Source organism: Oryctolagus cuniculus, chromosome 2 (assembly GCF_964237555.1).
Source record: "Oryctolagus cuniculus chromosome 2, mOryCun1.1, whole genome shotgun sequence".
NCBI classification, from domain to species: domain Eukaryota; kingdom Metazoa; phylum Chordata; class Mammalia; order Lagomorpha; family Leporidae; genus Oryctolagus; species Oryctolagus cuniculus.
The window spans coordinates 91,882,166-91,895,397 of NC_091433.1; the positions used below are offsets into that span (position 1 = coordinate 91,882,166).

General features: G+C 58.7%; 1 protein-coding gene across 1 annotated transcript; it reads left to right on the forward strand.

The window, feature by feature from the left end:
• The first annotated feature begins 314 nt into the window (after positions 1 to 314).
• Positions 315 to 12,281, forward strand: GINS4 (GINS complex subunit 4). The gene is made up of 8 exons (XM_070069675.1): positions 315 to 468; positions 643 to 741; positions 4,694 to 4,780; positions 5,870 to 5,983; positions 8,357 to 8,454; positions 8,553 to 8,641; positions 10,246 to 10,336; positions 10,423 to 12,281. Exons 2-8 carry the CDS (start codon positions 646 to 648, stop codon positions 10,517 to 10,519), a joined length of 672 nt encoding a protein of 223 aa, XP_069925776.1. The 5' UTR covers positions 315 to 468; positions 643 to 645; the 3' UTR covers positions 10,520 to 12,281.
• The last annotated feature ends 951 nt before the right edge of the window (positions 12,282 to 13,232 follow it).

The window sequence follows — 13,232 nt, forward strand, 5'->3', positions numbered from 1 at the left end:
GGGTAGCAGGGGCCCAAGCACTTGGGCCATCTTCTACTGCTTTCCCAGGCCACAGCAGAGAGCTGGCTCGGAAGTGGAGCAGCCGGGACTCGAACTAACGGCCCCAAGCGCTGTGGGCGGAGAAGACGGCCCACACCCTTGAAGCGTAGGCCGTCCCCGGCGGTGTCGAGGCGCCCCCTCCCGACCGCGCGTGGCGGTGGGCGGGGCTGCCTGGACGCCGCCGCCGCCGCCGCCGCCGAGGCCCCGCCCTCTGGTGGGCGGTGTCGAGGGGAAGGCTTTCCGGGCTCCTCCCCTCGGGCAGTGATTGGTCGGCGCCGTGCGTACGCGGTGACGTCGTGCCTGCGCGGGAAGTTTCCGAGAGGAGCGCGGGACCCGAGGCTCCCCAGGACGCGCGCCTTCTCGCTTCCCGGAGCCGCTGCTTCACGGGCCGTGCCACCGACCGTTCCCGGGCGCGCTTCCGCCTGCCAGGTCTGCGAGGGAGACCCCGGGGGCGGGTGGGGGAGGGGCGCCGCCGTGCGTGCCCCCGGCCTCCGACCGCCGAGGGATCCGGCCGTGGCAGGGCCGCGGCGTGCAGGCTCCAGGGGGGCGGTCGCGGGGCGCCGGCCGGGACCCATTGCGGGCGCCGGGTTTGGACTCGCGCAGGCCATGACGGAGGAGCTGGATGTGCTGGGACACGACTCGGACGGGGGTAGTGACGAGGTGATCCTGACTCCCGCCGAGCTCATCGAGAGACTGGAGCAGGTGAGCGTCTCCAGCCTTGGCGCCGCCCACTTGTGTGTGTGTGTGTGTGTGTGTGTGTGTGTGTGTGTGTGTGTGTTTGTAGTGCAGATGTCAGGGTTAGAAAGTGGAATTCAAGCAGAGGCTGGATCTGATGACTTAAACGGGGAGGGGGTGGGGTCGGGGGCGGACGTCCCTTAGAAGCCTCGTAAGATCGGACTCAATCTTCCGTGGGGTGGGACAGGGACAGCTTTGAGTAGAGCCGTTCACTCAGCAAGGATCCAGTTGGTGTCTGAGAGACTGAGGTGTGGCCAAGACTTGTAGGCTCCTTTTTTTTTTTTTTTTTTTTTTTTTAAGATTCATTTACCTGAAAGTCAGAGAGAGAGGTCTTCCATCTGCTGGTTCACTCCCCAATAGGCCACAATGGCCAGAGCTGCGCTGATCCAAAGCCAGGAGCCAGGAGCTTCTCCCAGGTCTCCCATGCAGGTGCAGGGGCCCAAGCACTTGGGCCATCTTCCACTGCTTTCCCAGGCTATAGCAGAGAACTGGATCGGAAGAGGAGCAGCTGGGTCTCAAACCAGTGTCCATATGGGATGCTGGCCTTGCAGGCAGTGGCTTTACCCCTTATGCCACAGCGCTGGCCCCGACTTGTAGGATCTTTAAGATTGATTTATTTGAAAGGCAGAGTTACAGAGAGAATGGGAGATGCAAAGAGAGACCTTCTATCTGCTGGTTCACTCCACTAATGGCTCTAGGGCTGGGACTGGACCAGGCTGAAGGCAGGAGCAGAACTCCATCTGGGTGTCCTACGTGGGTGGCAGGGCTCCAAGCGCTTGGGTCATCATCTTCTACTTCCCAGCTCATTAGCAGGGAGCGGGATCAGAAGTGGAGCAGCTGGGACTCGAACCGGTGCTCGTGGGATGCTGACGTCACAGGCAGTAGCTTAACCCACTGTGCCACAACACAGGCCCCAGCGTCACATACCTTAGTTCTTTGAAACAACAGGGAGTTTCAAAAGGTTCGTGGGAAATGAAATTACAAGATTTCATTGGTGCAAAAAAAAAAAAAAATCTGAAATCCATGCATACAAAAGATCCTCTAAAAAGTTCATGAAAAATGGGGATGGTGAAAAACAGTACATGCATTTCAAAGCTTTTTTGCACCAAAATAAACATCTTTTAATTCTATTCTCCATAAACTTTTTTTTTTTAAGATTTATTTATTGGGGCCAGTGCTGTGGCATAGCAGGGTAAAGCCGCCGCCTGCAGTACCAGCATCCCATTGGGGCGCCGGTTCGAGTCCCAGCTGCTCCACTTCTGATCCAGCTCTCTGCTATGGCCTGGGAAAGCAGTGGAAGATGGCCCAAGTCCTTGGGCCCCTGCACCTGCATGGGAGACCCGGAAGAAGCTCCTGGCTCCTGGCTTCGGATCAGCCCAGCTCCAGCCGTTGCAGCCATTTGGGAAGTGAACCAGCAGATGGAAGACCTCTCTCTGTCTCTCCTTCTCTCTCTGTGTAACCCCAACTTTCAAATAAATAAATAAATCTTTAAGAAGAGAGATTTACTTACTTGAGAGGCAGAGTTACAGACAGAGAGAGGTTTTCCATCTGCCAGTTCACTCCCCAAATGGTTGCAACAGCCAAAGCTGAGCTGATCTGAAGCTAGGAGCTGCTTCTGGTTGTCCAGGGGCCAAGGACTTGAGCCATCTTCCACTGCTTTCCCAGGCCATCAACAGGGAGCTGAATTGGAAGTGGAGCAGGTGGGACTTGAACCAGTGCTCATGTGGGATGCCAGCAGTGCAGGCAGATGCTTAACCTTCTGTACCACAGCGCTGCACACACACACACACACACACACACCCATAAGCTTTTTGAAGTGCCCCGGTGTCTACAGTTTCCTTCCCGTGAACAGTCACACGTTACATACCGTGAGGGGTGTGTCCCAAGACACACATGCGTCATTTAGCGATTTCCTCATTGGACAGGCGCAGCCAGAAGGTAAGGCCAGTTACTCAGGGCAGCCTCTTGATGAGGCCAGGATAGCTGCGGTGCAGTAGGTCTGCTTACCCAGGGTCCTCACGTAGTGATGTGTTCCACGGCGACGTCGCTAGGCGACAGACCTTCCCAGGCCAGCTGTGAGGTGACAGTTCCCGGCTGTAAACACGCAGCTCCTCCTTGCCTGAGACACGATGCGGCTCCCGAGTGCACCGTCTTGGGTCGCCTGTGTGCTGTTGACATGTTTAAAAGGATTGACATCCTTGAAAGGCATAATGCTCGTGAGAGAAGGGTGTTCCGGGTGCTGATTCCACTCCCCAGACACCTGCCAACAGCTAGGGCTGGGCCAGGCCAAAGTCAGGAGCCAGGAACTCCAGTCTGGTCTCCGGCGTGGGTGGCAGGGCCCGAGGCACTTGGGCCAACATCTGCTGCTTTCTGTGTCGCCAGCCCCAAGACCGTGGATTGAACACATTTCTCACTGAAAATTTCGAGAAGCTTCTATCCAAAAGAGTCCGGCTGTCCTATCAGGAAAAGGTTAGGAAGTGCTGTGTTGAGACGCCAGCAGGTGTCCTGAAGCTGTGAGGGCGGCTAAGCACAAAATTGAGGCTCGTGGTGGCCTCTGAGGAGGGAAGGACACACAGAGGACTCTCAAAGTAATAGTAGTGTTCTTGAATGAGATGGTGTGCACGCAGGTTTTTTTTTTTTTTTTTTTTTTTTTTTTTTTTTTTTTTAAACATTAGGCGCTGAGGTGCAGCAGGTTGGGCTACAGCCTGCAGTGCCGGCGTCCCACGTGGGCACTGGTTCAGGTCCCGGCTGTTCCACTTCCAATCCAGCTCTCTGCTATGGCCTGGGAAAGCAGTGGAAGACGGCTCCCATGCTTGGGCCCCTGCACTCACGAGGGTTCATTCCCCAGATGGCCACAACAGCCAGGACTGGGCGAGGCCAAAGCCAGGAGCCTGGCACGCCATCTGGGGCTCCCATGTGGGTGGCGGGGGCCCACATACCTGAGCCATTCTTCGCTGCTTCCCCAGGCGCATCAGCAGGGAGCTGGGGCTTCAGCTGACACTCTTCTCTAGGCTGCTTCTGCCCCAGGCAGTGGCTGAACCGCCGTGCCACAGTGCCGGCCGGAGCCACGCGTGTGTTTTTATCCGTGCCCATGTTTGATCTGTAATTCATGAATACTTTTGTGCCTGGGTAACATTGAATCCGCTCTGTTAAAATGAAAGCCTGCTGTTTGTAAGCCCTGCAGGATGTCTGGCCTTTCTCGTTGGTTACACCTGGTTAGTTTGGTGTACCTGCTACACCGTGGCAGGTGGCCCAGTACCTCTCACACGCTTAGGACAGCAGCAGCCCCCAGGATCTAATAATGTTATCTTGAGGGTAACAGCCGAGAAGCAGGGAGTCGAGGAGGTGGGGGAAAAACGGGCGAGCCTGGTCCCCTCTGCTAAAGCTAGACTTCCTGTCCCTGGGAGGGAACTCGGGCCCTGAGCAGTCAAGGAGCGTTGTGGCCTCTTGCTCCAACCCCGCACAGTGGGTGACGTCCTCTGTCCTGCAGAGGCAGGACAGCCGTGTGCCTTGCCTGGCACATGTCATGGTCAGGAATAGGGGCCCCTTGGAGTCCTGCTGTGTTACCTCTGAGTAGGAATTAGAAGCGGTGCGGCGCCCCCTGGTGGGCAGCACCGGTGAGGGAGGTGGGGTGTGGCGTACAGGTGGAGTTAACGTACCCAGGGACTCCTTTTCACTGGGGGCTGCGTCCGCAGTGGCCCGCACGGCCTCCCGCTGAGAGAGGGCGAGATGGAGAAGCCATGGCGAGGTCTCGTTAGCGGGCAGAGCGCCTGCAGGACCCCCGGCAGGCAGGCATGCAGGCAGCCAGGTTCCTTCGTGCGAGCGGCGCTGGTTCCTGCGGGGCGCTCCTGACGTTGCACGCTGGGCACTTCGCTGCCTGGTGAGAGCGCCGCTCACCTTCCCCGCTGGTCCTTGCCAGGCCTGGATGAATGAGAAGTTTGCCCCTGAGCTGCTGGAGAGCAAGTGTGAGATCGTGGAGTGCATCATGGAGCAGCTGGACCACATGGTAAGCTCCGGGGGGGGGGGGGGGGGCGGGCGAGCAGAAAGCTGCGGTAGAGCACAAAGCCTGGAAGCAGCGGGAAGCGAGCTTCCGGTGCAAGGCCTAGACCCCCGCCACCCGCCACCCCAGCCCCACAGCCCTGCCTGAGCGGGTGAGGCCACCCTGGGCCTGGGCGTCGCTCGCTAGCCGCCGGAGTGCCTTGTGATGTTCCGGCAGGTTTGTTTGTTTGAAGATTTATTTATTTAAAAGGCAGAGTTATAGAGAGAGCGGGTGGGAGAGGTCTCCCACCCGCAGATTCACTCCAAATGGCCAGGGCTGGACTAGACCCAAGCCAGGATCCCAGAACTTTGTCCAGGTCTCCCACTTGGCTGCAGGGGCCCAAGGACTTGGGCCGTCTTCTGTTGCTCTCCCAGGCACGTTAGCAGGAAGCTGGATTGGAGTGGAGCAGCCAGGCCTTGAACTGGGGCCCGTATGGGATGCCAGCATCACAGGAGGGGGTTTACCCTGGGCCGCAGCGCCGCCCCCTCAGCTGGTGTGTGCGGCTGCTGTTTCGGGTCCTTAGACGTCCCCTGCAGTGTGCTGCATTATCCTTACGATTGAATGGCAGTCAGTCATTTCAGAACAGCAAATGAGTATTTCTTGAACTTTATATAGTCATGCATGGGGGGGGGGTTTATTCTTATCTATTTATTTGGAAGGCAGAGAGACAGAGAGAGAGAGAGACCTCCATCTACTGGGTCACTCCCCGAATGCCTGCAAGAGCCAGGGCCAGCCCAGGAGCCAAGAAGTTCTTCCAGGTCCCCTGCATGGGAGGCAGGGAGCCAGGTGCTTTGGCCACCACCTGCGTCCCAGGTGCCTCGGCGGCGGAGGGGAGACTTGGTCCCAGCCACTCCAGTCTGGAGGCGGCATCCCGAGAGCAGCTCAGTCCTGTGTTCTTTGTGCGATTACAACATCAGCAGGGAACGAGAGCTCCCGCGAGAGTTTCTGGCTTGCCCTTGACTCGGACAGAACCCTCGAGCCTGCCACACTGCCGGCGACTCAGCCCTTGGACTTAAACGTTGTGTTTCTTATGAACGTCGGCTTCTCTTTGCGTAGGAGAGCAATCTCAGGAGAGCCCCGAAGGGGGACCTGAAGGTTAGCATCCACCGGATGGAGCTGGAGCGGATCCGCTACGTGCTCAGCAGCTATCTACGGTGCCGACTCACGAAGGTGGGGCCTGGGGCCGCCTGCGCAGACCGCGTGTGTCCTGGGGAGCCGCTGGCTGGGGGCCCAGGGCCGGAGATGCCGCTGAGAGCCCCTGTCGGGGTAGCTGGGGGGGCAGGGGCCGGGGGTTCATGTGGGCAGCCTAGGTGGTATGCGTGTGTTAACACAACCCTGGGGACTCCGTCTGCATCTTCAGGCCGTGCATCTGAAAGGTGGGTGCTGCCCTCTAGAGCCGCAGTGCGGGCAGAGTGTGCACTGGTTACACAGGGAATACTGGCCAGAGGAGACCTAGTTTCAAACATCGTCTCGCCTCCGTCAGATGGACAACGTCAGTGTCGTGGGCCATGATAACTTGATATTCTGCCACAGCTCTGTGGCCATGTAACTTAAAAAATGAAGTCATGAGCTTTTTTTTTTTTTTTTTTTTTTTTAAGATTTATTTATTTGGAAGGAAGAGTTAGAGGGATCTTCCATCCATTAGCTCACTCCCAAACTGGCCACAGCAGTTGGGGCTGGGCCAGGTCAAATCCAGGAGCCTAGAATTTCATCCAGGTCTCCAGCCTGGATGGCAGAGGCCCAGGCACTTGGGCCATCCTCTGCTGCTCTCCCAGGCACAGTAGGGAGCTAGATAAGAAGTGGGGCAGCTGGGGCTGGTGCTCTGGCATAGCGGTAAAGCCACCACCTGCAGTGCCGGCATCCCATATGGGCGCTGGTTTGAGTCGCGGCTGCTCCTCTTCCAATCCAGCTCTCTGCTGTGACCTGGGAAAGCAGTGGAAGATGGCCCAGGTCCTTGGGCCCCTGCAGCTGCATGGGAGACCTGGAAGAGGCTCCTGGTTCTTGGCTTCAGATCAGCGCAGCTCTGGCTGTTGCAGCCATTTGGGGAGTTAACTGGCAGATGGAAAGTTTCCTCTCTCTCTCTGCCTCTTCCTTTCAAATAAAATAAATTGTTTAAAAAGAAAATAAAAATAAACTTCATCTCTTAAATTTCATCTTAGTGAACCGGGCCACCTGGTTTCTGGATCCTGATCCTGTCACGTAGCGTCAGCCGTCTCTTACTACTTTGTCCTCAGCAGTTTCCGTATGCGCCCGTGGCACAGGTATTCACCAGCCGCTTCCCTGCAGAGGGACACCTGTCCTCCGAAAGATGTGCTTGTTCAGCCGTTTAGGAGTCTTCTCGGTTACGTTCACCACCCAGCCCCAGGTGTACGGTTTGTCCACAAGCCGGTCACAAAGACGTGTTTTGTTTTTTAAAGATTTATTTATTTATTTGAAAGTCAGAGTTACACAGAGAGAGGAGATGCAGAGAGAAAGAGAGATCTTCCATCCACTGGTTCACTCTCCAGTTGGTCACAACAGCCAGAGCTGTGCCGATCTGGAGCCAGGAGCTTCTTCCCGGTCTCCCACGTAGGTGCAGGGCCCAAGGACTTGGGGCATCCTCCACTGCTTTCCCAGGCCATAGCAGAGAGCTGGATCGGAAGTGGAGCAGCCAGGACTTGAACCAGTGCCCGTGTGGGATGCCGGCACTGCAGGGCGGGGCTTTAACCCGCTATGCCACGGTACTGGCCCCTCCAGTCTTGAAAGGCAGGGAATTGGCTGAGCTTTCAGACCTCTGCCAAACTTAGTAACGCTCCCTGGGGACGGTGAGCCGTAGCAATGTACATGCAACAGGAGAAAGCGCTGTGTAAACTGAACGCTTCACACAGATGCTGATGGGGTTGGTCCGCGTCAGAGACTCAACACTCCTTCCTTTCAGACAGGTGCCGCTCTGTGTGGCCCTCAGTTCTGCCTGCCACCGTCATTTCCTCCCTTCCCAGGGACACTGCCCTCAGCAGACAGCGCTGATGCCACAGGGCAGGCCCTCCTGTTCCTCCAAACCCACACAGGCCAGGCCCTCCCGGTTCCTCCAAACCCATCTCTTCTTGGCTTTTACGTTGCAATGTGGGGTTTTCTGGTAGTGCTGAGCGTTTTTCCCCTGAGCCTCCTCTCATCCTAAGCTTCACCTTTGCTGGTTGTCGTCTCCTCGTTCAAGGTCATTATCACCTGCGCTTGTGTATCCCATGTTCATCTGCCAGCGTTTATGTGTGTCCAGCACCTAGAAGAGCATCCCGGTCAAGTCTAAAAATCCCTCATCTTCCTCCCACCGCCACGTCCGGCTGGGCTTGCAGATTCTGCTTTCCTGGCCCCTTCTGGGGTCTTGTCTTTGCTCCGGGCCCGGGGAACCCTGCCTCCTCAGTCGCAGGCCCTGCTCCTGGGGGAGCGCCGTGGCCCTGGGGATTGGCCACTCCCAGGATGGGCTCGGCCTCGCTCGGAACGCCAGCGTCTCTGACCCGGCGTCCTGACCGGCACTCCCACAGGCCCTCCCTCCGCTTGTCCTCACAGATAGAGAAGTTCTTCCCGCACATCCTGGAGAAGGAGCAGGCGCGGCCCGAGGGGCAGCCGTCCGGCCTGTCTCTGGAGGAGCTGGTCTTCGCCAAAGAGTGAGTGAGCGGGATGGGCGCTCCCTTCCCGGGAGGCCCCGGGCCCCCGCCCTGGGCCTGACAGCCCCGGGCCTCCTGCCGCCGGCCGTGTGTCGCAGGTACCTGGCTAACACAGAGGCCTACCTCAGAAACGTCGCCTTAAAGCATATGCCGCCCAACCTGCAGAAGGTGGACCTCCTGAGGGCAGGTGAGCGGGGCGGGGGAGGGTGCCTGATTCCTGTGTCCCACGTGGACGCAAGGATGGGGGTCAGCAGAGAAGAGGAGGGGGCGCTTCTGTCAGAAACACACGGGCGCTGTGTCCCTGCGCTTGGGTGCGCCCCTGTGACTGCCCTTGTGTTTGCTGTCCACCCTCCCGCACCTGCTCTGGGCGCTACAGAGATCCGAAGGGTCCTGTGTGGCCTCTGCTCCCCAGGGCTTGGCTGCCTTCTCAGACTGCAGGACACGCGGGGACCGTGTCGCCTCTAGTAGCAATGACTCCCCGCTTCTTGGGAGATTTTCCTCTCGGCAGGGAAGAGGGAGCAGGACTGAGTGTGGGAGGAGAAAGGGGATGTAGCCAGGGCACGGCAGCTTGGCCAGGCCTCTGCCTCGGGCCCTCCTGGAGTCCCCCAGCTGAGGAAGGGAGTTGCGGGAACAGCCCTGACCTTGGAGAGCCAACAGGGCCATGTGGCCTGCAGGCTGAAGCCCGTACCCCGTCTTTTACCAACTTCGTGTCCAATCAAGGCCTCACCAGGCCACATCTGGCGGAACTCTCAGACACCGGGATCCTCTCTGTTCACCGCTGAGCTCTGGGGTTGCTCGGGGCCCATCCTGGTGTGGGGGGAGGCGGGGGCCCCCTGTGGCCAGGAGCAGCATCTTGGGTCCACGGTCAGGTGCCCGCAGACTCGGTGTCTGTGTCCCTGGGATGGTGACCGCCTCCGTGTGTCCTCAGGCAGCAGTAGCGGAGAGGCACACCTGTGCCTGTGACAGGGCTGCGTGCCCCTCGGGACACGGTCGTCACGCACTTGGCCCCCATCCTGACGGCCTCATTCTGGCTTCATTACCCCTTTAAGCCTTGTCTCCAGAGATACCCTCCCAATCTGAGGTCCTGGGCGTTGAGGCCACTTCAGGGGACGCGTGGTAGCCGTCCCAGGGAGCAGGCCAGAGCCCTGCAGACGGGACCTAAAGGCCAGCCAAGCGCAGTTCATACCTTAGGGGCTGGGAGCGGGGCAGGTAGCTTGACCCTTTGCGCTGCTGTCTCGCCCACGGAGTCGGATGAAGAGCAGGCCGGTGTGTCCCTGGGTCCAAGGCCCTAGCACTGAAGCCCACGCGCCCCTTGTGCAGGCTCCCAGGAAGCTGCACGTTGAGACGAGCCTGCCCTCAGGAGGCCAGGCCTGTCCCGTGTCCCAGCAGGGCTACCAGGCCACCTGCGACCCGCGTGACAGCATGTGCTGTCGTGACGTCATGACTAGGATGTGAGTGCAGTTACAGTGAGACACTTAGAGACCTACTTGTATTGTGCTGTATTGTTGCAACTGTTACACCGTGTTAATCTCCCACGGTAGCTGTTCATCAGTTAAGCTTTGGTGTAGGTATGAGCGTCTAGGTGGTATACGTGGGTGTACGCCCACAGCTGCAGGCATCCCCTCGGGGGTCGAGGGCTGATGAGGGCTGACGAGCACTGGCCATTTGTTGGGCTGTGAAGTCTTTGGAGCCGGATGCTGTGGCATTATCCAGGGCCCCTGCCCGCAGCGGCTCTGCGTGCGTGGGCCGGGCCAGCCAGGCGTCCTCTGCTCACTGCCTTGTCTCTGGTAGTTCCCAAACCTGACCTGGATTCCTACGTGTTTCTGAGAGTGAAGCAGCGACAGGAGAACATCCTGGTAGAGCCCGAGACCGACGAGCAGAGGTGAGTGCCTCTCCGCAGCGGGGAGGGCCCCCCCTCCCCCGGGGAGCAGCCGGCTCTGGGCGTGACCGCTGTCCCGCCTCTTCCAGGGACTACGTCATCGACCTGGAGGAAGGCTCGCAGCACCTGATCCGATACAAAACCATCGCGCCTCTGGTCGCTTCTGGAGCCGTGCAGCTCATTTAAAACCGGAAGTCCACGGGCGTGGAGCCGTGGGGCCTGGGCGAGGGAACAGCAGGAGCCTTCATCTCACTCTGTGCCCTGTGCCCGGGGACGCAGTGGCAGAAGTGCCCAGTCTGTCCTGGGCGATGAAGACAGGCCCCGCAGTACTGCCTGCCTGCCATTCCGGCCGGGACCAGCAGAGGGGGCCCTAGCTCCGTGTCATGCGCCCTTCCCTCTGCGGCGCTCTGAGCGCAGGGCAGCGGGCGGGGGCTGCGCCTGACCCCCGGGGCTTCAGGTGTGCAGCAGGAGGCCCCGGGCCGGCGGCGCTCAGCCTGCGTGCGCTCCCCGCGGGCGACCTGCGGCCCTCGCCCAGCCCCCCACCCCCGTCCACGGGCTCCCGTGTGCGCGCCTCGGCAGCCCTCCGCTTTCTCAGGGGGGTCTCGCAGCGCCTGCGGCCAGCGAAGCAGGGACGGTTCCGTGGGGCGTGGTGGAGAGCCCCCGCTTGTCCGTCTCTTGCCTGCTGGAGTCGTGGTCATTTCCTGAGACAGGCGGGGGGTGCTGGGGGATATGGCGCTCACTGCCAAGACAAACCTAGAGGAGCGCGAAGGTGTTCACTAATAAACACATTGATACCCCTGTGGTGCCTGGGGCCGGCCAGTGCTTTCACCCCGTTCATGTGTCCAGCAAACGCAAGCGTGCGCCCGGCAGAGGGAGCTGGACGTGCCGGTCACAGCGCAGAGTAAGAGCACAGGCAGTGGGCAGGCGGTGACTCGCAGGGAACTCCCCAGGAAGCTTCTAGAGCTGTGTGGCCCGGGAGGGTCTTACCTCTTCAGTGGTGTTCAGTCCGGGGTCTGAGCAAGGGCTGGGCCTGCAGGATCACCAAGGAAGGCATTTCAGGCGGAGAAGACGGCTGTGCAAAGGCCCTGGGGCAGAAACGAGCTCTGGCCAGCAGGGCCCACCCAAGGTGGGACTTGGACGACCAAGGATTGTGCTTGGTCCTCCCAGCAGCTGTGTCTTGGCTGGGACTGTGTAACAGCCGGGAAATAGGAGGTACTTAATGCCAAGTCTGAGATTGGAACCCAGGTCTGCAGTGTGGCACCAAGCAGCCAGGAGAGGCCTGTGCCGTCCTCTGCGTCATGTGCCCGGCCATCACCTGGAGGCCATGTTCCACTGTAATCGTGACTCAGGAGCGGGCCTGGAAGCCCCGAACCCCCAGGCTGGGAGTCGCTGCTGGTCCGGGAAGCTCCGTGTGGGTGCTGGGCGTTCCGTCCCCACGTCCCTCGCCTGTGCTGGGGCACACAGGCGGCACCCTGCCCACCCCGCAGCGAGTGGCTCTGTTTCCTGTTCACTCCTGGCTGTGTGCTGTTGTTGCCTAAAGGGGAACTGCGTTTCAAAGCCACGAGAGGAGGCAAATGCTGTGTCTGGCTGACACTGCTTTCAGCCTTCTCAGCTCGCGCCGTGTGGCTCGGCCGTTACCGCACCGTGGGCAGCACGGGAACTGCGGCAGCTGCGGTCACACGCGTCCCTGGCACACAGCCCCTCCGAGTGCTGCTCACTGGGTCCACGTCGGGCTCGTCCCAGCGTGATGACAGCTGCCTTCTCCGACACGCGGAGTTGGCCAAAAGCTTGCGGAGTGAATTTTTACGCAACATCATACACTGATTCTTCACAGGATGCTCCTTAAGCGATTTGTCTTGGGAAGCTAAACATTCCGCACATTTAGAATTCAAGGATTGATTTTTTTTTTTACTGTATCTGATCAACTAGCTGTAAAAATATCCCTAAAGTGTCAAAAAATTTCATTTTTAAAAAAAATAGCCAAGTCCAGTGGAGGATGGCCCAAGTGCTTGGGCCCTGCACCCACATGGGAGACCAGGAGGAAGTGCCTGGCTCCTCGCTTCAGATCGGCGCAGTGTGCCAGCTGTGGCGGCAATTGGGGGGTGAACCAACGGAAGGAAGACCTTTCTGTCTCTCACTAACTGCCTGTCAAAAAAAAAAAAAAATAGCCAAGTCAGTATATTGTGGTTTAACAGATCTGGCCTCTTTTTTTCTTTTTTTTAATTTATTTATTTACTTGAAAGAGTTACACAGAGAGGAGAGGTAGAGAGAGAGAGAGAGGTCTTCCATCTGCTGGCTCACTCCCGACATGGCTGCAACAGCCAGAGTTGTGCTGATCCAAAGCCAGGAGCCAGGAGCTTCTTCCAGGTCTCCCACATGGGTGCAGGGCCCAAGGACTTGGATCATTTTCCACTGCTTTCCCAGGCCACAGCAGAGAGCTGGGTTGGAAGAGGAGCAGCCAGGACTTGAACCAGCGTCCATATGGGATGCCGGCACTATAGGTGGTGGGTTTACCCACTACGCCACAGCGCTGGCTGGCCCCGGGAGGGACTGTTTTAAGCCTCCTAAGGGAGGTACACCTTGGGACTCCGAGTTGTTCCCGGCTTGAATATAAAGGTTTTAGACTTCAGGTTACTGCTTTGTTGTCTCTGACCCTATCGTCGTTCTCAGTGGTATTTCTGACATGTCACTGCCTCTTAAAAAGCCTCAGTGTTTGCTCTCTACCTGCCGAAGAGGAAGGCGAGAAGGAAGTTTGCTGTTTTATTGAGCACCTGTGTTCTGGGCAGTGGACACATTACTCTCCGTCAGTTTACTTCATTCGCTCCCCCAGAACGCCACGAGGTAGGCACTCTATCACGCCCAGGCCTGACCAAGGCTGCCTTTCCCTTTCCCCAGAGGG

Bases quoted from the DNA above. Each gene is read 5' to 3' on its own strand.
- GINS4 (XM_070069675.1), top strand. From the start codon at position 646: ATGACGGAGGAGCTGGATGTGCTGGGACACGACTCGGACGGGGGTAGT. The intron at 8,455-8,552 runs GTGAGTGAGCGG...CGTGTGTCGCAG, and splicing joins GAGCTGGTCTTCGCCAAAGA to GTACCTGGCTAACACAGAGG. The intron at 8,642-10,245 runs GTGAGCGGGGCG...TGTCTCTGGTAG, and splicing joins GGTGGACCTCCTGAGGGCAG to TTCCCAAACCTGACCTGGAT.